The 26,282-nt window shown below is 42.1% G+C and overlaps 1 protein-coding gene across 1 annotated transcript in view; it reads left to right on the forward strand.

The window, feature by feature from the left end:
• The window catches only part of LOC144532816 (zinc finger matrin-type protein 4), a 45,169-nt gene extending 31,742 nt beyond the window's left edge, over window positions 1-13,427 (forward strand). The window contains exons 5-7 of the mRNA XM_078273755.1: window positions 1,836-2,093; window positions 12,234-12,330; window positions 13,409-13,427. Of these exons, the coding sequence (XP_078129881.1) occupies window positions 1,836-2,093; window positions 12,234-12,330; window positions 13,409-13,427 (374 nt within the window). The remainder of the gene's footprint in view (window positions 1-1,835; window positions 2,094-12,233; window positions 12,331-13,408) is intronic.
• Window positions 13,428-26,282: the final 12,855 nt, after the last annotated feature.

The raw sequence follows: 26,282 nt of genomic DNA on the forward strand, positions 1-26,282 counted from the left end.
CAAGATGACTGATGCATGCACATTCATACTGGACATTCACTTGCATGTAAGGATGCATGGACACTAACATGCATACAGAACCACACTCAAAACATTTACACAAACCACACAAGGGCCATGTGTGTTGGAGATGCCTTTGAGAAGTGGAGAGCAGAGACTGTACCTGTGTTCCCTCCCCTTTTGCACATCACACCACACGCTCCAAACCACCACCTCCTCCTCCTGCACACACACTGTCATACACCCTTCCTGTGCAACACTCCGTGACTTCTGCTCCAGTGTGCAGAGATCCCAGTCATGGGAAAAGAAAGGGTGGGAAAACAAGGGATGGAGAGGAAAAAAATACACCCGAAGATCTCTCACTGTTGCTGCTCAGCCCGTGCTGTTCCACAGAGCTGTCAGAGCTCAGGAGCTTCACTCATGCACGATCACACACAAATGACGCACCAGAGATTTTAGGATGGCCTTGTCTTTAGGATTAATAGCAGAAAAATGAACAGTACATTACAAGAGTTCCACGGTTGAGTTTTGGAAGTGAGATGATAGTGTGGTGAAGGCAAACACAAGCGAAGGGAATGTGAGTGGGTGGGTTGGTGAGCGGAGATGAGTGGAGACACAGCCATAGATACAGTAACTATGTGAACAGAGCCCAAAGACACATCAAGGTATGAGCAACCTCTCAGCGCACAGGGCTTGAATCAAGTCAACACGGCTGCTCACACACACACACACACACAAACTAACACGCTTCACACTCGTGGTCACAGGTCAACATATCATGCATGCTCTTCATTTCTTATCAGTGAGTTGATGGTTGTTGGTTGAAAGAAGTGGTATGACTCATTTGGGCTTATAAGCATGTGTGAGTGGGCTTTTGTCCGTGATATAAAATGTTAAACATGCTGTGTTGTGGCTGTGTAGTCATAATCGTAATAACTCGAGAGTCACTGACACATTGTAGATGGCGAATCGGCACATTTGGACATGCCATCTGGCATTATGAGCTTTCTAACAAAATTTGGCTGTGGACCTAACACTCCCTCACTGTGATCACATAAACAGTTTGAGGAGAGATTCTTTGGTACACGTACTGTACCTTACACACACAAGCAGCCTATTCTGGAGCTTCATTCATGCAGACAAGCCTTCACACATTTTCTCAAGCATGGATTATAAATTTAATCCGCCACCTAAACACCCACATGCACACACAGACACACATGCAGACGCACGCATATTCGCTGTCTTCGCTGCGTGAGCCACAACAGCGTCCTGTGGACAAGTCAGTGCCTGTTGGCTATTATTGGGCAATCACCATGGTAACCAGTGTCATGTCACGAGTAGCAGGTCACCTGGAAATCTGCCATTTCTTTCTTTTTTTTTTCATTCCTTCACGGAGAGGAGAGGGATGAAAGGGGAGGAAAGATGAGAGAAGAGGGTGTACATAAAAAAAAAAGATGAAGCAGGAAGGTTCACACATACAGTAGATGGGAGTAGAAAGCACTTGCCCCCTGGAGAGCTGATGACTTTCTCCTGATCCTCTTCTATGTTCCACAGATGATGGCCTACAGCAATCTATTGCTCTTTGCTCTTAGTCTCAATCAGTATGATCTAAAAGTAGAGCTTTCAAATGTAAAATGTCATCTGTGTCTGTGAGAAAGACAAAGTGTGTGCGCGTCTGTGCGAATATGAACACATGACACTTTCATGTTAATTTAAATTCATGAAATTTTTCGTCATTTTCGCCATTGATTTTATGTTAATATGTTCCCTCGTTCTCTTCCTTCTATCCTCCCCTGACCACTCACCCCTGTCTCTTCACTTCTTACCGCCAGATTCCTCCCCTTCCACCCCGCTGCCCACAGACCCCGTTGCGTGCCCCCCTCCTCCCCCTGACCTTGGTTGGCCCTTGGCGGTGGTCGGCGGAAACGGCGGAAGAGAGGCCGGGAAGTACTGCTGCCTGTGTGGAGCCTGGTTCAACAACCCACTGATGGCCCAGCAGCATTACGAGGGCAAGAAACACCGCAGGAATGCAGCCAGAGCACGCCTCCTGGAGCAGCTAGCGGGCAGTCTGGATGCCACGGAGAGCACAGGTCAGCTTCTTGGCCCCGAGCCCGACACAAGTGACAAGTGAAGGGCAGGAAGGGTGTTACGACTTTGTACGAGGAAAGACGATAAGGGGGAGATCACATTCAAGATCTGTGGCGGTGAGGGTGGACTTATTCATATGCCTTTCAATGTGGTGTACATTTCACAGATATTGGTAAGCTACACCAGTTATTCACAGATAAAATTAGCACCATCAGCAAGTTAGTATAAAGATCGGCTTATTCACATTCACCATACATTTGGACAAAAACATGTACATGTGGTTCTATGTGACTGACTTCCTTTCTCCTGTGTCATTGAACCATATGTGTTTCTCCCTCCATATGTGCTTCTCCCTCGGCTCAAACCCCTCTACAGTCCCACTGTAGATATATATATATATATATATATATATATATATATATATATATATATATATATATATATACAGTAGAGAATTAATGTCCCACAGATGGTTGGAATACCTACTAATGATTACCTTTACATTTAGATGCAGAAATGAAACTGATATATAAACTTTCCTAAATTAAAGAGACACTCCACCAGTTTTATATGTCAAAGTCTGTCTGTGAAGTCAGCCTGTGAGAACAGTTGTATAACGTAATTTGTAATGGCTCTGAAAGAGCTCTAGTGACATTACCTAGATATCTCTGCTTGGGTTTGGAGGCTACAGATTCTTATTAGAAGGCCTTTCGTTACAAACTGGGGCATGTAGTTTAAAAAAATCATGGGTGATCAACAGTCATTTTTCCCTGGAATTAATGCCAATTGAAACCAATAGCCAGATGTTAGTGAGTTTGCAGTGGGAAGGGGGCTTTAGTGTAGGAACCAGCATTTTTGGTGCTTGACCCTTACTAGGGACACGAGGGACTAGTGCTGAATTAACTCTGACCATTGTTTTTTAATCAGTCCCCAACTTTATGGAAATATAATACTAAATCATTAGAGTACTCTTTGAAACATATTTACTGGGTAAATAATCTTAAGGGTTGAACCCTAAGCCAAAGAGTTAGCTCATCCATCATCCCAAGAAAATATCTTCTCTCCCTAATTAGCTGTGTATCTTAGTCCAACTGAAATTCCGACATATCTTAGTCCTCATCTGTTGGCCACAGTCTAATGTTTCCATGTCAGTTATCTGGGGTCACAGTCCACTCATATTACAGTGCAGCATAGCTTTTCACACGTGTTAGTGCTAGCATTGCAATGTGTTAAACTGTCAAAAAAAAGTAATGGGACCTCTGTTGGCAAGCTGCATATAGCAGAGAAAATACACTACACCGTGCAGAACAAATTAATTATCAAATTACACACTCATATTTCTGCTGAGTGTTGAAACATGAGTCTCACACAGCGTGACACAATCACGAACTTAAACGTGAACGATTAAACTGAAATTATTTCTTAATGTAGCCTATATTCAATAGCCTATTTGGTAAAACTGAGATGAAATTATATTTATAGCGAGTCCTGGATTTTAATTACTACTATTCTACTCCTCTCCTACACAAACTCTTCCACACACCAATATAGCAGAAGGAGAACACTGATTCACATGGTCATACATGCATTTATGCCAGAAGGGTATTCTAATGAAATTATTAATAGTATTTGGCACAGAGAGTGCTTTTCCTTTTCTGGTTCCTATGAATGATATCGTCTTTCATCATCCTACTACAGCACGCAGCCCAACATGCAACTTGAGTGCCACATAACACCTCTACTGCACACACAATTCAAGTTTGACGCGCAGCACGCCTATACAGCTACACATACGCAAATCCTCTGTGAGCCAAAGCCGCGCTGTTCACTTTGTGCTCCAGGTGCCATGACACAAACCATCATCTCAAGAAGCCAATCATATTAAAAGCATGAGTCATGTTGCCGCCTACACTGGCTCAGAGGCTTTAAGTGGTGTCATGTTGGATATCGTCCTCTATCCACACACTGTGACCCACATCCTACAACCTCAAAAAAAAATTGGGAGGTTTTGACTCCAAATCTCAGCCTCTAACTACAGAATAAATAAATATTTAAAATTACTTTTGTTTAATCAATGATATTTGCACTCAGTGAAGAGTGATGCTCTACTGCAAAATCTATTACCCGTCTTCTTTTCAAGGGCAATGAACTGGTCTAAGATTTCTAAGTGAGCTCGCTGCTGACTTGATCTATTATATGTGCCATCAATCAAGTGTTTGTTCCAGTGCCTTTAGCCTGAAACACTTTGTTCATCACAGTACAGCTCCATTGTCAGTAGTCGTTTGGTCTTGTTCAGTTAGACACATTTCCATTGCTGCAAGATTCTCACATCTGATTGGCTTTTATCACCACTTCATGTGTGAAGTCACAGGTGTGCCGGGTGTAATCTCAGAGGGAGGGTCCAACGCAAGGCGGCAAGAATTCTGACTCAGCCAAGTGCAGATTTGTCACTGCTGCTGTACTCTGTAGTCTTGTGTCCGTTGTTACTGCGGTGGTGGTTGTGTGTGTGTGTGTGTGTGTGTGTGTGTACCACTAGGGGCTCCGATCTCTCGTCATGTCTCATCTGTCATCCTTATTAGCTCCCCGCGAGGCACAGGTACATTACTTACACACCAATATTTCCTCTGTCTCTAAACTATGGCTACAGAGTCTGCCCTGCTGTATTTTCTGGTTGTGTCCTATTGATGATACTGACCTTTACTTGCATATTCTCTCTTTGTCTCTCCCCCCTATTTCTTGCCCCAGCTTTTACACTCTCACGACCGAAACATATCACAAAATCCCCATGACTTATATATCGACATTGTTTCTTACTCTTGGATTTTTCTGGTGTAATTGCGCAGACAGGGCACAGGGGAGATTGCCGTTATTTTCCACGGCTAGGTGCCAGACAAAAACCCTTGGAGATGGATTACGGAGGTGAACGAGGGAGTTGCAGTGGGGGTAGCTACTGACGAGGGATGGAGCCCGGCTGACTCGGCTGTGTTTTTACATAAATCACAATGGGTAGAACCCATCAAGACAGAGCCAGTGCATTGTCTCCTCTCTCTGGAGACTCAGTAGATAATTAGAAGCAGTGAGATAAGCGTCTAGGACTGGAGTGTGTGTGTGTGTGTGTGTGTGTGTGTGTGTGTGTGTGTGTGTGTGTGTGTGTGTGTGTGTGTGTGTGTGTGTGTGAAGTACCAAAGAAAATGGTGTAATTGATGACTGTGCCGGAGTTGGAAGAGCTGACCTCCTCTTCCATGAGATAGCACTCACTGTGACACAGTTGCACAAGCAAATCAAGCTTATACATACATACACAAACAAGATATACTGTAGGCAAAAAGCCGCACTAATCAATATCTTAATTTTAATAATGGTTCAAATTACTATTTGTGAGAGGGGTGACTCATAGTGAAGAACCTACAGAGAATTATGAAACAGAAAAAACACAACTCCAAATGAAAGCTAATGTTGCATCGTGTCAGCTTCATGTGTAAATAAGCAACTGTTCATGCAACTTTCCATATGTCTATATTGCCCCCAAGTGGCAAAAAAACAAAGCTTAAATAAGCCGTTAAAGGGTTAAAGCATGTTTAGGTATTGAAAACTCAGGTATCATATTGGCAATGACATCAAACATGTTCAAACAATACCCAGCCTGAATATCTGTATTCCTATAAACTACTTTGAATAATGATTAATTGGTTAAGATGCGACAGAGGACAAACAACACAAACTAGTGAGCTATAGTGTCAACTTGAAAAACGCAAAACAACCTGGGGTCTCATTTATAAACGTGGCATAAGCACAAAACGGGGCTGAAAATGTGCCTATGCCACTTCCCACGCAAAGGTTGTGATTTATAAAAAAACAAACTTGACGGGAGAATGTGCGGTGCTCCACGCAAACTCTGACCCATGCGTACGCACATTTTGGAGACAATGGGAATTGGCGACGCAGATGGTGAGGTGGTGAACTAAAGTCAGACTGCAGAAAGTAAATGTGGGAATAACGATTACTCGTAATATTATAAGTATGCCTCACGCACATTTTTTCACTCCATATCATCCATGTTATCATCAAGATTAAATCCAGCAGTGTTATTTGCGCTTGTACTGAGTGATAACTGTTCCATAAACACCTCCAACTCAAATCTTAAATAAAGAATTGTTCTTAATATTTAATCAGCGCTGTCGCTAGAGAGGGCAACGCGCCGGAACCGTGCCATCCCGGTCCAAATACAGGTCCTCACCACTCTGTGGGCAACCGGCTGTTTCCATGGCATTTTAAAAAAGTGTTTTTTTTAAATAAATATTATATATTATATTCAACTTTATCACTAAAGCTTGTTTGGATATAATAAATAGTTCTGTTAAACCTTATCATATAGGTCTGGTATATCGAAGCTGTCCCCGAGTGCTGTAATGCCTGCCGTTTTGGACGGTATTATTAATATAGGTAGTCTCGTTTACCTACACTGTGCAAGAACAGGTCAAAATTATAATTCAATTTGCTGCAATTCACCAGCATCTGAGAAGTTTTTTGCTTTTTCTCCGCCAGTCATCATGATTCGGCGATGAAAGAACAACTGCCAGGGTCATTAACATACTTATCAGCATTCATGAGGTGCTTTGCATTGACTATTTATGGTTAAAAATGGGCGTGTACAGGGCGGGATAAGAAGCTGATTCACGTACGCACACTTGTGGATAATCTGTGATTTATAAAGGGAACATTGCTTACAGATGTGCGTATGCATGGTTTTGTAAATCTGAATTTCTTTTTGCCGTAAGCCATTTTGGGCTTTTGGGCGTACGTACACTTTTAGTAAGAATCCTACGCAATTATTATTATATATTATTATAACTATTTCTAAATGAGACCCCAGGTCTTTTTATTTAAAATAAATAGTTCAGAAATAGTTTGTTTCCTGTGTATAATACATTTTTGTCTAAAAGAGATGGCCTTTCCAATTACTGTCACGTTCGCTGAAAAACTAATTAGTCTCTCTATAGGTCGTTCAAAGATTGTTACTTGATAAAATTCCACTTGGATTCAATCTCACTCTCACCCCATGCTCAATCCTTCTCTGCTATGGTATTTGTGATATAGTCCTGTGAGATGTACTGTCAAGCCTTTGCAGCAGACTGTTGGTTTTGATTGCATCTCAATGGGCTTCTTTTTGGATCCAGCTCCTTTTTAATCTTGCAAAGCGAATGGTAAACTAATGGTGTACCACAGCACAAAGGCTCTGAAGAGCTCTGAAAACTAGTATGCCTGCCTTCACTGTGAATAAAACTATAGATGAATACCATACAGTGAGATTCTTAGTTGCCGTCTGGCCCATAGGAAGGAAGTGGAAAATAGAGAAAACTTGACCTTGAAATTATCCATATGTAACTTGATGTTAAGCGGTGGTTGTGAGTTTGCTTACTGCTCATTTACTCCCTGTGCAATCTAAAACCATTTGAGTATTTACCCAACAATGTTCACGCAACACTAGATTTTACCATCAGCTGACTAGGGATAGACTGATTATCGGCCCTGATTATCTGTATCTGCGTTTAATTTGCCTGATAACCGATAAAGTTAATTAATTAAAAAGTGCACTACTTTGGCTCCGCTACAGCTCTATGTCTGTTCCTCTGCTTCGGTTTCACTCACCACTGAGTCTGCCTTAATACAAAACTATCTGACTATCTTTTACTGGGCATTATGTTGAAAGTTTCGAATTTATTAAATAATTGCTTAAAGCATTTACACAAAGTTTTGTGTTGGAGTTTGTAACATTCCGAAATCTTAATTTTGACTTAAAGATTTTCATTCTCACTGTAAATGCATATCGGATCCAAATATCGGTTATCAGTTTCATCAACTACTAATAATCGGTATCGGCCTTGGAAAACCAGTATCGGTCGATCCCTTGCGCTGACCACTACCTGTAAACCCTCTGAGAATAAAAAAAAGGCTGAAGTTAGAGCTTGACAGTGTGTCCTTATGGAACGAGCAATGAACATCACGCTCCAAATGGGTCATTAATGTTGCCTAATGGGAGAGGCTAAGTTACAATATATCTCGGAAACAGTTACATTTCTTTGCTTGAAGCAATCAATTTTCAGCATTTTCTCAATTTTCTCTGCACATTATGTAGCTCATTACTTTTTTGACAAGCATTTGGGCATCTCCATACCAGAGGTGTCAGCATGTATTAAATGACATTCACAAACAGCCTTAACTCATCTTACCCCCTCTTTCCTCTCTCCCTGGCATATCTTCTTGTGTAATTAACAAGGCTTAGAACACCCTCACAAAAATACTGCTCATGCACACAAAAAAAACCATCATTCACAACCCTGCCTGCGCTGCATGCTGTCAGCTGCATTGCACACACACTTTCTCTGCATGTAATTAACATGGATTAGGGCACAGTGTTTTCTTATGCCAGAACTGCTTTAGTAACCAAAAGCACAGTGTCTGTGCACGTGACCGTGTGTGTGTATATGTGTGTGTGTAAGACTGGCACAAACGCACATTTCCCATCTTCTGGCACAGACACAAACTGCAGCATATTGTACATCAGTGCTTCTCAGCCAGGCAGTAGGGAGGTGACATCAATCAGGCTAAAAGCATGGAAGCTGCTTTTGTGTGTGCGCACACACGCGCACACACACATAAAACACACTTAATCGTGTATACAACAAAATACCTCTTTGTGTAATCCTTGCGGCGTTATAGAATTACATGGAAGAAAAAGGTAAAGAGAATGAGAAAAGGAATTATCATTCCTTTCTTTTTCTAAATTATCTCTTCTCCAATTATTGGTCTTTTCATTAAGAGAGAACAGAAGTAATGACATTTTGGCAGAAGAGGATGTACTGTCTCTCTTTCACGCACACAGACTTAGTTATTCCTAATATATGCAAAATATCAACATTTAAGCCAAGACAGTGCTTACTCCAGGCAACTAATTCAGTCGTGGCTTTCTTGTAAATGACGGCATGTCCTTAATCACTCCTGAAACAGACCGAGCAACTCAGACTACAGGCAGTAGATATGCCACATTATGCAGCTATAGCCCAGTCTAAATGACCTCCCACCACTCCTAACTATATCACAACTTTGTCTCCAAACATACATCACCAATTACCGCCACAGAAGGTCAAAAAGGTGATGGAATACAGACAACTCATAAATCTCAAGGACAGCAATGACAGCATAGAAAAGGGCACTTACACACAAGCAAGCACCTGATTTCAGTCACCAAACAAATAAAATAGAAGCTCAAGCAATGAGGGGAGGAAGCATGGACTGGGGAAAAGGGCTTAAAGCAATTTGTTTTTGACTGTTTTCTCATACAGCCCTGAAATGTCAAGGTTGTTCATCTCTGATCTGAGTGAAGTGTGCAAAATGTGAGAAAACAAAAATAGCACTTCATTGCATCTCTGACAAAAAAAACCATGCAATTATGTCATGTTGCTGATTGGCCTATTCCTCGTCGACAGAGCATTTCCACTGCTTCCTCTGCCCTTGTGAAAGTAAGATGTGCACTGCCATGCTGTAGTTGCCACATGTGTAAGGACGTTTTTTGGGGGGTGGATACACATGTCATATTTACTCCTGCGGTCATTAAAGCCCAGCATGCTGCAGTCCTTACCATGTCTCCATCTCCTCGCCTTTGTCTTTTAATACACATCTTAGTTTTCGCCTGAAAATGTCCTCTTTTTACTCGTTCTGTCTACCTAACCCTCCGCCTGCCCCTCCTCATCTCCATCATCATCAATCTATTTTTGGGTGTTCATCTCGACCACCTGCAAACCCTCTAATTAGTTCACATCTGTGTCTTAACCGCACCATCTCAAGCATGCATTCACCAATACAATACAAATGTGCATGCATGCACAGCCGTACACGGTATTACATACATGTACACAACCTACTGCACTGTTCTTTTCTTATCCCTAGTGTCCTAATTCTTCTCACCCTGTTAAAGTTCAAGTTTCAAAAGGCACCTTCACAACTATACACACACACACCCACACACACAGGCACTAAAAAGAAGATGATCAAAGGATCTAAAAATGTAACTGGCTTTCTGCTAATGATTAGTGTAATCAAGTATTTTTCCAGATGCACTCTACTTGGGAAAATTACCCCGCACTGTGAAGTGTAAAAATAAGACTTGTCAGTAGGGTTGGTTAACGAAACCCGGTGCTAATATGGCACCGGTGCCAAAACGACCGGTATCTACTGGACCGAATAGCAACGCAGATTTCAGTGCCTCATTGCGGTGCCACTTAAATGCCTGCGCTTCTCTCTGATGCTCCGAAATGGATGTTAGAGGCAACAGAAGCATCGCTGCACAGGACGCTAGTTAACACTAGACTTGACAGCAAGTAATGTTGATGTTAGCCTACTGTTAGCTAGTGACAAGATTTAACAGGTTTAAAATGCTGACAGCTAAACGGTGTAAAGTGTGACTGTATTTCACTGTAGAGGATTCCAACACCGGGACGTTCAACAGCAATACATTATTACACTCATCGTATCAAATAGGGACGCTTGGTCAGGTGCTTTTGGCGCTGTTGTTGACGCTAAACCTCTCCTTTAGCGTCATATGTAAACGCGCTTTATCTAAACGCGCTGGGTCGGGACTATTGTCACTTTTGACGCAGTTAGGTTTAGGAAAAGATCATGGGTGGGCTTATAAAAGGTAAGTTTACGTGACACAAGAACGGGAGAGTTGGGTTTAGGAAAAGAAGAATGCAACAGTTGGGTTTAAGACAAGATCATGGGTGGGGTTATAAAATGCACATTTCAGTGACACGCGGGACACAAACCCCAGTCTCACACCACCTCAACCAACCTCCTTATGCGGAATTTTGGCCTTTGATACTACTCGCTACCGTTGTCACTCTTAATACTACGTTGTCTGAAAAACAACACGGACGGTGCATTTACTTGAAACTAGTAACTGTACGTACACACCGCCGCCGGTGAGCTTCTAAAGATACCAGAAGTCATTCATTTTCAATGGATGCTGGCTTCTCTCAGCTGCAACGAGCGGCAAATCTTCGATTCGTCGAGTTTTGGGTGTTTTGAGCGACCAGAGTGTCAATCAGAAAGTTGAAAGTAGGTCAACTTTATGGTAATGCGCTATGACGCGGTTCAGCGGCAAGCAGCGGCAAACGCCAGCAACCAATCGGAATATAGACGTCCTTCGCGCTGGCTGATTCTGGAGAAACATACGATGTCAACTTTCGTTCCTACAAAAACATTAGTTCCGAGAAAATGGAGGAAAAGTTCATCATCGCCGTTGCTGGGTTCCCTGACGTTGTTTGCGTATAGGGACCAGTTAACGTTACCTGCCGGTCACATCGTCTCTAAACAGGCCGCTCACAGTAAAGTCCTGCACGGATCAACAGCTGGCGGCTGCTCGCTCTGCCTGCATGCTGCTGCAGTTCAGCGGCTAACGAGCGAGTTAACTGCTAACAGACACCGCTGCGACCAACGAACAATACAAATTCTGTCATTATATATGTAATTTATAAAAGGTTTCTAGTGTCAATGTATTGGCCGTGCAGTGCGTCCTTGTGCTTTTTCCATGATCGAACATAGAATGCTGCCACGTTGGAGCGGCCAAAGCGTCAAACAGCTTCCCCGTACTTTTTGACAAGCATCCTTGACCGGGCGGCCAGAGCTTCTTTGCAGCTCAAGTTGGTGGCGGTGTGTACGTACAGTTAGCCTTGTGGTGCATTCAAAGTTATAAAAATAAAAAATACTTTTCTCATTCTGTGGTTGTTTTTGTCGCTTTAACAGCAATTTCCTGATGAAGTAAGTTATTGTTATTACATTTTTAATAAATCATACAATTTTGACCACATGGCCTTAGCAATAAACAAGCCGTTCTGATGTTTTGTGCTCTTCCTTTTCTTTTCTTTTTTTTTTAGTATCTGTTCAGGCACCGGTATCGGGGGGAAAAAAACAATACACGACCCTACTTGTCAGTTAACATTTTTATTATTGCTCATGTTGGCTACTGTTGCAGATGATCCAGATGATGACGCTGACCGTTTTTAAAGATTTCAATGAGCCATACTTATTAAAAGTGCCCTCACAGTAAGAGCTGTACCTGTGTGGTTGTGTTTGTGTCTCTCCAGGGCTGCGCAGTAGTTACTCCTGCAGTGTCTGCAGTGTGGTCCTCAACTCTATTGAGCAGTACCATGCACACCTCCAGGGCTCCAAGCACCAGAACAAGTGAGTACAACAACTTAGGACCTGATTGACTATCTTTCCATCCATCTAAAATGCTAAGGAGAGACTTTCCGAAATGGACAATCGGACATTCACGCCCACTTCATATGGCGATTGTCCAGGTGTGTGGAGGTCTGAGAGTAGGCAGGGTTGAACTTTTCTCTCAAGGTCTTTCATTTTTCACACAACTACTTTAAGCACTTTGTACAATGTACATGTGTACAAATTAGTGCAACACGATAAATACCTTTTAGGAAATACCGAAGGTTTGCGCCCCTATCCCCATTTACACATTGTGGGCCCTGTGTTGCACCCGGGGCAATGCAAAGTCAGACGCAAGTGTCTTCGCTAGTTTAAGATTGTTGTCAATTTCCCGTCCAGCACCCACGTCGTTTAAATAGCAAATGCACCTGCACCCATCTGTGCATTCTTGGTGTATTACTATCTTGAGGCAGCAGAAAGTGATTGCGCCATTGACCAACAAAAACCTGAGGCCTGTACTGCGAATCAAGATTAACATGCCCTGGATTTATTTCAGTTACCTGCCTTGTTAACGGGGTTGTCAGTCTCTAAATGTTTTAACTTTTATGAGCGCACCTCTCTCTCTCTACGCACCGAGCTCCACCGGATCTTCTAAAAACGGTGACGCCGTTATCAATGGAGTATTGATTGGTCAGTAGGCGGTGCTTTTACATCGGTTGATCTCTAATTTCCTACATGACCTGCTCCCGAGCAGGTTAGCTGTTCAGCATAAGTAACCGCAGCGATTTAACCCGGTAACAAGTGATCCACCAAAAAAAATGTCATTGTTATTTTAACGCCTGCTTCACCTTGTGGAGTTTTGGTGGCATAATGCCTTCCTGCTTAGCAAATCTGCCATCATAATAGCAATGCGCCAAGGTACAAACGCACCTGGCTTTTAAAGGGAATGGGAGATAACACTAGGGATGTAACAATTACCGGTGTAACGGTAAACCACGGTAAAAATGTTGACGGTAACAATTACTGTTTTCATTTAAAATATCCTTATTATTGCAGTGGATTACCACGGTGTGGAAATCCTGTGTTTAATCCTTCCCAGCTTCATCCGAGGCTCCTGAAGTTGCTGCGCAGGCGCACTGCGCTCAGACAGGAGAAGGGGACAGAATGTAGCAGCTGTTAACCATGCTGTTAACGGACTTTTTTCTTTATCATTCCTTTCCCGTTTTCGGAATGGTTGAAGTGATGTGGGTAGCCCAGAACATAAGTTAAAACTATTCTGTAGCTTGCTAAACTGTCATGGGTTTTACTGCCTCGTTATAGTCAATAAGTGTTTTGCTACGATGTGGAAGTTTAGCCCGTGTTACGACGTGACATTTGTTTGGAGAGAGAGAGAGATGAGATATTATCGCCTTGATAATATTGCTGTTGCTGTGTTTCTTATTACATAGCTGATTGTTTAATATTACTTGTGCAGCCACGTGTTGATAATCAGGTTGTGTTAGGGCAATCTGCTAGCAACGTGCAATCGCCAATAAACAGACTAGCCTGTGGAGCCACATGCTTAGCTATTAAAGGTGTATTACACTGTTTGCTCGGTTATGGATATGTGTGCTGTAATAGATGTGGCTTATTCTCAGTTTGTGTTACTGAGCAATATGTTACATTTATGTTAATTATTACAGAGAAATTAATGTAATTCTTAGTATTGTTTCTTGTTATATGCTGGTGGCTATACTATTTAGTTTTGGTAAATAATGTTCAGTCAGATGCTTATTAATGTGCATTATTATTTGCTTATATTTCAGAACCACATCCAACTTCACATGTAACGTCAAAGACAACTTCATAGTTAACTTCATGTTGGAGTTGTAAATAAATCTTCCTGGATCTCAAAGTCAGACATCTCTGGTTCAAGTTCTTACCGGACCCCCTACAGCGGGCCAGTGTTTCAGTAGCCAGTTTTCAACAGATTTTACAAGCCTATTGCCTATATTTTTGTAATATAATAAACACTGTTTCACTTTTTGAAACTAGCTTGGTAGGCCTATCAGTGCTTTCTGAACATATTGAACACACTTTTAATAATACCACAATAATACCGAAAACCGTGATAATTTTTAGGTTAAATTTTCATACCGTTACATCCCTAGATGACACTGATTGGTTTATTGCATGTTACGCCCAAAACACACCTATGATTACTAAGTACAACCCTTTTGAACCATGCGCCTGGCGCACGGACCCCTTTTTCCACCGGTAAACTAGCAAAAGTGGATTCGTACACACCCTAAACACACCTGCGCCAGGCGCTTCACGCCGTGCGCTTAGCTCGTTAAAATAGGGCCCTGTAAGTTATTACATTGAGACTATAAAGACACACAAAAGAAACAAGCACTCAGTGAGAGATAAGAGAGGCAGTGCAATGTAGTCAGGAGGAGGCTACGACGACAGGCTATGACAACAGGCTTTTTGCCTGTGTTACATGCATTTGAAAACACTTTTGAACTGAAGCACAATCCTTTTCTTGCCCTGCCCTATAGATGGGATGCATACAGTATGTCACACTACGGTCATTGTCTGTCATTGTGAAAACAATAAGATGTTCATTTTCATTACCAATTTTAGAAAATATCTTTCTCACAGCCAATGTGAGGGAAATTATATTCACCAGTAGGAAGAGTGTGTGATATGGAACGGTTACATTTCCTGCATTTACCATGAGATAGCTGTGAGCATGGTTATAGGCGTTGTTGTGTGCATGTATGCGTCTCTTTGTATTTAAAGCAATGTAATGGAAATTAAGTAAGTTATGAATGAAGTATTTGTTAGATAAAATGTTGCTTGAGGATATAAGTTTGTTGTTGCGGCTGTTTCTTCTTTCCCTTTTTTTAGGTTGAGACACTTCAGCTGAAATGTCTGTATGTATCCGCCCTAGAGCATAACTTGTCTTGGCTGCACACACCAAACTTCTGCAAACAAGTTAACTGTTACAGAGTGGTAGGTGTAGTGAGAATAACAACAGCAATAACAAGGATGAGAAACTGAGTATGAGTGACACTAAAGCTAGAGGTAAAATTGTGGCTGGGCTGAAAAGACATTAAAAGGAAATCCAACAGTCAAACTTGTTTTTCTTTTACCCAGAATGCCCTCTGTCCATTCAAAGAGCTTTAGTGTGATTTGCTGAGGTGAGGAAATAGCAGCTCACATCAGTACAACAGAACTTAACTGGACTTTGGTTTATGGAGGTCAAAGCATCAAAAAGTACATTAACATTTTTCAAACAGAATTGAAAGATTACTTGATGTACTACACAGAAGCTCATATGCAGAGATAGACATTGGACAAATTGTCAAAACTTCAAGACAAGGTTTGGAAATGACCATGAGTAACTGCATCATTATATTGTATTTGCAAAGAGACGTTGAGTAGCAGGAAAATGTTGTATTGGGTTTTTGGTAGGGCTGTCAGCATTAACACGTTAATCGCGATGCGATTAAGGGCCGAGCATAACGCGTACATTTTTTTTAATCGCATGTTGGCTATTATTAATTTATTTTACACTTCACTCGGCTTTGCGTTGTGCCTAACAGGCTACTATTTTGACCCTTTGCAGCACATTTACTTATCATCAAGCTGCCAAACTTCCTCTGCTGCAGGCTGCAGGCATCATGGTGAAAGATAGCAGCAACACAACTCTGAATGGCGCTTTTTATTTTCCAAAACTCCCAGACGGCTCGTAGACAAGTCGAAAGCCATATGCACATTGTGTAAAGTCGAATTAAAATATCACCAAAGCACGTCAAGCTTGAGCTACCATCTACAAGCTAAGCATAGTAGTACAGTTAACGTTGATGCTAGCCGCTAGCATGCTACCCACCCAGGCAAAGCACTATTTTGGAGAGTGCTACTTGCCGACCTGTGGATGAAACCAAATCCCAAAAAATTACTACAGCTCTTGCGAAATGGATGGCAACTAACTGCAGACCTGTCAGCATCGTAGAGGCCTTAAAGACGTACTACGGTTGGCATGTTCTGACCCATCTCATTGCCGTCGAGGGGGACAGCAGCCCCACGCACTGCCTGTATGACACGGAGAAAGCAGCCACACTGGAACTGCTGCAAGGTGCTGCAAACGCTGTCTCATTAACGGATGATCACTGGACGTCAGTGAGTAATCAAAATTATTTAGGAGTTACTAAACACTATATTGACCCTGGTAAGGATAGGGATTTTTTGTTTTTTAGTTAGGTACTTGGAGGAATTGTGCAAATAATGACAGATTGACACATTTTTCTTTTGTTTACAGTAAATAAATAATTACAAATCTTAAAATCAAGTTCATAAAGTAACTTTCTTTGCATTCATTTGATTCCCAATCAAGATACACTGGTAAGAATTGCTTTCGATTGTTAATATGTACTTAAAAACTGTTCTGAAATGCAAAATAATAGAATTTTAATCATGTGATAAAATATGTGATTAATCGCGATTAACTATAGAAATTCAGCGATTAATCGCGATTAAAAATAATGTATCGTTTGACAGTCCTAGTTTTTGGATGAGACTAAAGGTTACAGAAGGCAATGTAACTGAATGCCTAATACAGCTCTTCACTCACTCTAAAGCTGCTTACACACCAACCAGACGGCCAACCGTCGGCAGAAAAGGCAGTTGGACTGATCAGTCTCCCCGAGTTTGTCAAAAAAATGCCTCAGAACCATAGACTGTATATAAGAATGGACCAACAGATCCCGTTGCTCTGGACGGAAACCAGTGAAGGCCTTTAGAAGCACTTTTCCGGTGAGTGCTGAGCGTTACTGCGCAGCCTCCAACTGAGAGAAACGACGTAAATGTGACATGAGCAACGTGTCTGAAAGTTGTAAGTCTTCTGGTAGCTGTGCCAAGAGAAATCTCAATCATTCCAAATCTTGCAGAGACGGAGAGCGTAGGTATATGTAAGGAGATAACATGGACACAGGCTAATTATTGCTAACTAAAATGCTAGTTAACATTAGTAATTAAACTTAAACAGCTAATGTAAGTCCAAACTGCCTGCGAGCTTCTCCTGTACTATACGGTAATTCCTCTACTATGCGACAGTAAGTCGCGTGATTATGACACAATTGTTAGCCAATTTTTACAGAAACATCTACTACGGAGCCATAACGTGAGGTACAAGGTAATGGAGCCTTTTATACATTGTCATGTTTCTTTAGAAATAAACAATGGACAAATAAAGTCTTTAAACACTTCAGATGTAAAGTTATTCGCTGTCAAAGTGACGTCAAAATGAATGGCAGTCAATGGAATGCTAACGTCGGGCAATCACTTTGTAGCATCAAAATGGCGCCATAGGAGATTCGAGCTCTGAAGCGAAGCTTACCCCCTTGCTCAGAACACACCGAAGAGACGAGACGTAATACGTCTCCATAACAGCAGGTGGCGCTAATCTGTAGTGTCGCCCAAAAATGAAATCCGGCAGCTGATTGGACCAAACCGTCACGTGTGTCTTGTTTCTCCGGAAATTCAAAGACAGACTGTCATGGCGGCTTGTTCAGAATACGATCTCATATTGTACTAAAATAGTTCACCAAAACGTGTTTCTGAAAACATTTTAAGCGAGAAATAGGCCATGCAGTTGCTGAATCTGTCTTCATTTCAGATCAACAAAGGTCAGTTTAAAAGGTTTTCGTCAGATTTTGAGAGACTCTAGTCACGTTCATTCCGCTCCCCGTTTCCATGTTAGCACTCTACCAATCAGATGGGTCGTTTGAGTCCGACTGCCGGCAGTGCCCGCCCCGCCGATTATTAGAGGTGTGAATCTTCACTGATCTCCCGATTCGATTACGATTATCAGGTCAGCGATTTGATATCTTGATGCATCACGATGCGTCAAAAAACATTTTTCTATTAAAGCTTAATTATAGGATATTTGACTTGACAAACTTGCATTGTCAAGTGCAATGCCCAAGCTGCAATAAGTAACTTCAGACTGGAATGATGAAGTTCATTTCTTTAAGGTAGCTACTACGAATGTTTACCTATTTTGGATTAGTCATATACCACCCTACTTTTAACCAGCAAATCTATTGTGCTGTATTGGAATAACTGACCCCAGACAACTCTTCAACAAAAAAGGTATTGTTTACTGAACAATAACTTAAATGTACAAATAATATTTAGCGGTTAGATTCAATAAAAAATAAAAAAAACATAACACAAATCACACCCTTCAAATATGCTAACTGCAGTATTTCTTCAAATGATATTACACACAACTACCCCTTTACCAGTTTCTCTATCAGTTTCCACTTAAAACACTCCAGCTACACAAAATGATTCCTCCTTACAGCAGTTTCAATGTAAAACTCAAAAACTATTAAACTCAAACCCTATTAAACCACTGTGTTACCACACACCTACCCACCTACACACACACACCCACACACGCCGAGAGAAAAAAAAAAGAAAAGTTGCGGGCCTGATGGTAGTGTGGACATGCAGGACGTTATCTTCAGTGAAGCAAACACACAGAAATCCAACTTACAGTTAGCGGTTAGTCCAAGAAACACAGCTCAAACACGAAAACGAAAACCAGCCACCAGCTACGGCAAAGTCCTCTTCAGCAGGGAAACACGCTGTCGTCCTCTCCGGTCCAAAATCAGCGTCCTCCGAATCAGCAACTCTCCGCCGTTAGCTCCAACTTTAGCTAGTCCATTAGCTCCAACTTTAGCCAGGCACACTAGCACAACGTTTGTTCTAAACCACTGCTGTTAGACAGTGTCTCCGCTCAGCCGTTTTGCATGTCTGTTTGTTTGTTTTTGTGTCTGTCTGTGTGCATGTCTGCCTGTCTGTCTGTCTGTGTGCGTGTGTGTGTGTGAAACGGGTTAGGCTACTGAGAATGTTATTTTTCATTTGAATGTTTATGCCGCGGACGGAAAATTAACGAGCAACGTCATTGCGTTATAATTGATTATGGTGGGTCACTGCATCGATGCAGCAACGTCCATGTGCGCATCCCGATGCATCGATTATTTGATTAATTTCAACACCTCTACCGATTATACATGTCAAATCAGCCAAAATGAAGGACGACAGCACGGAACACATCAAACAGACTTGAGTCACTGACCTCGCCAGACTGTCCAATGGCCGATTATCGGCTCTGTGTGTCCAGGCCTTAAGTCAGCCTGGATAAGAGTGTCAGCTAAACTCCAAAGCGTGATTGTCAAGATGTATAATGTCTCTGCACAGAAGCTGTAAATCATGGAAGAAAATGGTGCCTCATAACTCTCTCCTTCTGTCAGTTTTACTGTCATAAAGCAAAAAAGAGAGCAGACACACTGAAAGAGTCATGTTTATGAGAGAGAAAGAGCGAGTTAGCAAGACTGATAGACACTAGAGAGACGGTATGCACCACAGAGAGAGAGATGGATTGAAAGAGACATGCAGAGACAGAAAGACACATCATGTTTGAGACAGAGGCAAAACAAATGAAAAAAAGCATAGAGATGGCAAAAGAGTGAGATCAAATTGATAAGGGGAGACAGATGGCCATAGAGAAATAATACAGACAGAACCAGGATGGATTGGAGACAGAAATGTGCAAAGAGCAGGAGAAAGTAAAACAAAAAAAATCTTCTTACTGTAAATTGAACTGAATAGTGGAGCCAGAGTGATAAGAAGCAGATTTGGAGTGTAAATTGAGGTGAACCCAGTGTTGCTGACAGCTGCAGGGCTTTGCTGCTTAGGATGGAAAGGATGGATTGACAGGACATCGACTAATACAGGGCAGTGAGAGACAAACTGAGAGAGAGGTACCAGGGATATTTACAGGGGAAGTGCTGATAGGTCACTGGATAGAAGGGGAGAATGTACCTCATCCAACTTATCAGGCAGGCGTACGCAAAGTGGTCTGAAGTGGAGGAAGTCCGGGGAGAAGTGTGCAGAGCTGGGGGCTCAATGGTGTTTTAAGCCTCCAACGTCGCCTTCCAGGCAGCTAACCCTAACCTTAACCCTAAACATAACCATTGCTGCGCTGCCTGGAAGGCACCGAGCTGGGCTTTGTTCTTATTTCACAGCAGTGGAATTTACTCAGAAAAGATTACAACAGAAGGAGAGTATATAATACTAACTAATGTGTAGCATGATGACTATTCGGTGACATCTTAAAGTAAAAGAAGTTTGGGTAAGGTAAGGACCTCATGATGCCACTGTGGGTAAAATATAGACTATCAAATGGTTTACTGAAAAGAGAGGACAGCAGGATTGTGAGATAGGAATCAAGTTTGGAACAAACTTTACAGCCCCAACTCAGTGTCCACCTTAAAGCTACATTGTGTAAGAATTCATCTAGCGGTGAAATTGTATATGACAACCAACTGAATATTACTTTCTAGCACCTCCCATTCCGAGCGTAGAGTAACCCCTACGCTGGCCGTATTATTCCAAGAAGTACGACTTTGTCCGTGAGTGTTCCTTCCAGTGCAATAATAGTTTTACGTTTTCGTTATTTTGGTACCATTTCATTGCTAACATCAGCTAATAGGTTCACAAACAAATGCAAGCTAATGTATCAGTGCTATCGTTATTCTGTATATTGTACGAGATTAATAGTGTAAGGCAATGTTTACAGCGTAGGCAACATATTTTTCTCCGTGAGCAGAGTCAGAGATCAGTTGATGCGACGGAGTTGCGAGGGAAATCTCAAGGAAGAGGGAAAGGTAAAGAAAAACCAAAAAATAGAGCCGGTGACAGTGGATCGGTGAGGCAAAGACAAACTAAAGAGACACTCTCCAAAGATGACGAGGAGAGAGTGGAAGCCCTTCAAAGACAAAGGAGAGAAGCAACGGAGGTTTGTGTTTTTAATATATTTCTCTGAGCAGTATGAACAATCATGTCAATGAAACCGAAATTAGCTTAGTATCTCCATTGTTTACACGCAGTGACTCCGTTACATGTCCTTGGGAATAGGCGTCATCTTCCATCTTCAACAGGCTTTTAAATCTGCTGCCAGTCGCAAATAATCTTCCCCTGCATCACGGTGCCACTGAGTGTAAAAGCGCGAAAGGCAAAGGTATGTTCCTCTTTGGCTAATGTATTTTAAATATGGAGGCGCAACACGGCTAGCGGCATTCGAGCGACTTGCTTGTATGTATTCTGAATGATTCTGAATGGCAGATTATAAGCTTACGAGAATACTTTGATTAGTTGGTGGAAGTAATTACACATGCATGAGCACATATTTGTGAAAGAACAAATGGGTTTTTGCTAAGAATCAACTCAAAACATTACACAATGGAGCTTTAAGCGCTAAAATCTCAGTCTCACTTTTCTCAATACTTCAAATTTCTAAGGTTCATTGTCAACAGATTTTCACCCAGATTTTTGGAAAGGAGCAAATCGGTGTGAACTCATTTACACAGATTTTTTTTTAAAGATTTTTTATTTTTTATTTTTTTTTGCTTTTTCCCCTTATTGGATAGTGACAGTGGATAGACAGGTGAGAGATGGGGGATGAACCGCAGCAAAGGGCCGCAGGTTTTGGACTCATACCTGGGCCGCTGCAAAGGACTTAGCCTACATGGGGCGCACGCTCTTACTGGGTGAGCTAGAGGTCCCCCAACAGGGATTTTTTTTGTCCCTATATATCCAAAGGTTCTCATGTTTCCAGACAGTACTTTAAGGTAAACAATGCCTTCTTCTGATGTGCACAGCTGCTTAAATAGAGAGTGCATGTATTGCATTACAAATGATCATTTTATGAATTTTAAAATCCAATTTTTATCCAGATGTTTGTATTATTGAATTATGAAACCTAAATTCCACCCATCAATTTTATACAGTATATTGGAAATGGCACAACACTGGGATATTTGGGGCTAAAGCATTAATGTGGCTCATGATGCAAGACTCATACTGTATTTCACATGTAGTTGTATATGTTTATAGTTTATTAGAACAATAGCAGGATTGCAGACTTACTGTGTGCATAAAGTGTAAAAAAGGTCCATGAGAGCCCTCAAAGCACAAGCAATCTTACAGTGTGACAGCCCTGAGCCATCGCAGACTTATTTTGTGAACACGCGCTGATTTCTGTTGAGTCCACGAGGGTGAACACTGGTACTGGAAATAAGTCTTGCCAGCTCTGTTGCACTGCTGGATCGATCCTATGGGAAACATAAAACAAGACCAAAGGTTCCACCTCATCAACTGCACTTCCTCTGCCTTCACCCAGTCACTCAGGTGAAACACAATACGGGTACATGAAAAGCGTTACAAACCGCTTTAGGATAAGTCTCTCTCGCTCACATACACATACCCTAACCATTCCTACATCAATGTGCATTACATTTTAGCCTTTGCAACACAGTAGTATGGGGGCATGATATGATAGCAAATAATGCTACTTTCAAACTGTATGCAAGTGTAATTTTTCTGTTCAATAATTATGCGCACAGACACAAATGAACACTCTGACTGCAGCATACATATAAGACTAGACAACGTCGGAGGCATTGCAAGTTTAGAAATAAGAGGGCATAAGGGCCCATGAGGTGTGTGTGTGTGTGTGTGTGTGTGTGTGTGTGTGTGTGTGTGTGTGTGTGTGTGTGTGTGTGTGTGTGTGTGTGTGTGTGTGTGTGTGTGTTCTTTCACACTCATTCAGGATGAGCTTTGGCTTGTGTGAGGAGCTTTCCAGAGAACATGAAAGCACGGCTGACAGCAGCAGGGGATTAGCTCTCACTGAAGAAACATCCATGACTGTGGCTGCAGTCGAATAGTCCTTTTTGCTTAAGAAGGTTCCTAACGGAGGGCTACAACCACGGAAGTAGTACAGTGGCAGCCATGATAAGAGCCGGTCAAATTATCTAAGTGATAATGAAAGGTGCTTCAATGCTTCCTTTAGTATCTCCTTTAGCATAGATACACTGGACCATCTTTTATAAAGGAGATAATGCCATCCCACAGTTACTTGCACCAGCAAAATTTAAAGTGATGCATCACCATTTGGCCATTCATAATCAGAATATTAAGGTGCCAAATAGAGCCAGCAGCCGTAATACTGTATGCACCATGCATACATTTTATTTTCTGTGAGACATTGAAAAACACATAATAATAATGTACTTTATGGCACTGTTTTGAGTGGTTTAATACCAGTAATTTGAGAACTTTACTGTTATCTCTGACTTGTACTAGAACATTACAGTGATCATGTGTAGGCTTGGGCAATTGCTAATATTTTCAAATTGTCCAATCGTGGTTACTCGAAATCGCCTATAGGCGATCTGACCGCCTGTCTCACAAGCTGGCTGTCGGTGAGGCTCCGCACCAGGGAAACTCGATCAAAACAACAACATATTTCTCTCTTCTTTAAACAGCTGGATGTATCTGTCTGCCAGCTCTTATCTGTACCGTGCATCTGCTTCATACACAATCAGCTGCAGGTCATTTGAAACGCTGCAGACTCCACATAATCGCTACAGACTGGCTGTTGTAATTGGACCTGTACAGGATGATAACAGAAGAGATATAACTAGATAAACTTGGCAGAACATTTTCACAGTGTACACTCACAGTGTGTGCAATTAAGTCAATGCACTTAGCTGGCAGGCAGACAGGTACATAAGTGGGCAGCAGATAAAACTAAACCTGATAGATGAATATTAAATCCCCATGTTGGTTACTGACTCAAGTACTACGAGAAAAATCTAATGGCTAGTTTGAAAAAAGTGACAATTAAAGAATGAACATAAGGCCGTCAGCAGAGAGGAGCTCAATTGGTTTTTCCAGCCCTACAGCCGTGTAAAAATCTGGCAAATGTTCTGATGATGGCAGGATGTTCCCAGTGGCGACTGTATGTCTTTGTTAATACAGGAGGTCATTTTTCATCAAGTTTTAAATGTTTCTAAATATATTACTATCGCCAACAGTATAGAAGCAAGAGTTTATTCTGGAATATTTCTGTTTTTTTATTTGTTGCAGTTATGTTTCCATGGAAGCCGTATGTAAATATAGGTATGTTAAAAAAATCTGACTTAGGAATCCCTCAAATTTGGTGATTGAAGAGGTTTCATATACTTTGAGGTTTGTGCCTCGACGCAGGGGTCCGGGGTTCAGGTCCGACCTGTGGCGGTTTCCTGCGTGTCTTCTAGAGTTTAGATTCTCTGCCGACCCCGGGCCGTTATTTTCCGCCACTATCCTCGGGCCGGGCCGGGCCGGGCCCTTGATCAAGCATTTTTTTAATCATTACTTTATTAGCCTAATTGGATGGGGAGAAAGCTATGCCATAATCAGAAATATTATCTATATAGGCTATATTTAGGCCAAAGTAACAAATGTGTCAAAAAATTTACACAAGTTGGACTACAGTTACAAAATGCAATACGTGTCATGCGCGTGTCAGTCTCCTCCTCTCGCACGCATCACACCGGGGCTGCTGAGCTTAAGTGCAACATGGAGCTTGAGGATGTAAAGAAAAAAAGAAAAACAGGAGAATTACATTTGAGCACGTTTGGAGGAAAGTCGGAGGTATGGAACCATTTTAAACAAGTCGTGGGCAGTGACAAGTGTTTCAGCTTTGTCGAGTGCATTAGGCTGCTGCTCGCCCTTTAACAGCAAATAAAACGGGGACTTGGATGATGAACAGAGACATGAAGCAGGCTCGCCGTGGCAGAAAAGATGATAGTCAGCCTTCAACGTCCTCTTTTGTTACTTCTCCAAGCATGAGGGCGAAGCAAGCCCTCACAGAGAAATGCGTTGAGTTCAACAACTCTGAATTGTAGTTGAGAACATCAGTTATAACGGGCCACGTATTAAAAAAGTGTTGGGTTGAAATCGGGCTCTGGCTCATAATTCCAGTTAATGTGTCGGGCCGGGCCGGTCTCGGACACAACGTGCACGGGCTCGGGTTGGGTCGGGCTTGATTTTTTGGGCCCAATCTAAGCTCTAGTGTCTTCCCCCTCTCTCTCCCCTTTCTCACCTCGCTGTCCTGTCAAAAATTGGGGGTGGAAACAGCATCTCTGTTCTCTGCAAAGACTAACTAAATTACCTGATTAATGCAACGTTATCACGTCTCCCGGCCATTTTTCACCGCAGAAAGCTGCTCCCTGCCTGGCTAAAGCTAATATAGTTAGCCTAAAGAAACAAGGCATCTGTCCCAACTAACCTTACGGTTCGGAGCCGCGACGCTGGAAACGTAACACTAATCTACAACAGCAGTCTTATCCACCACTCTCTCGCCTGTACTACTGTAACTGACTGGGAAACCGAAGTTTTCCCAAACTTGCAATCTTAAAGAGGCCAGCGGGTCTTCCAACTCTTGTGGGTCGCTACCACTCGCCATACTCATCCTTACCCTACAGTCACATTAGCTACAAAAGAGAGCGACATGCACTCGCTTATGGGCGCTCCTGGGCGTGCCTAGCCTACTCCTGGTTGCTTGGCAACAGTAAACAGAAATTCTCCGGTGCTACCTTCAACCACGTCTTACAAGTCACTTCAGAGGTATTGTCAAGTCACAAGAACGATGTTTTGGGATTTAAAAGTATTTATTTCTCGATAAAAGTAACAAAATATATGAGATAAAATGCCAAACATATCATCAGATATATACATAAATACAATGTCCTGAAGCGTTTTCCGCCATCTTGAATTATTTTCTTCGACTCGAGCCACTGACATACGTCATGCTGCCCTCACGCTGCCTTAACTCCGAGTGGCAGTTGCTTTGTCGCATCGCTCAGCGACGCAAATAGACTTCTTGTCTATTTCGGCCCCGCCTTGCTCGTGGCAGCGGCAAGCTCGTCGCTTGTCGCTGGCAAACGGCCACTCCCATTGAAAATGAATGGCAGCCTGTCGCTTTGTCTCTGTCTCTTGTAGCTAATGTGATTGTAGAGTTAGTGCTGCTATCTCTGACTCACTAAAACTGCATACATAGGTGGAGCTCGGCTACATAGGTGTCCCTAAAGAAC

The sequence above is a fragment of the Sander vitreus genome, chromosome 17 (genome assembly GCF_031162955.1).
Source record: "Sander vitreus isolate 19-12246 chromosome 17, sanVit1, whole genome shotgun sequence".
NCBI lineage: Eukaryota > Metazoa > Chordata > Actinopteri > Perciformes > Percidae > Sander > Sander vitreus.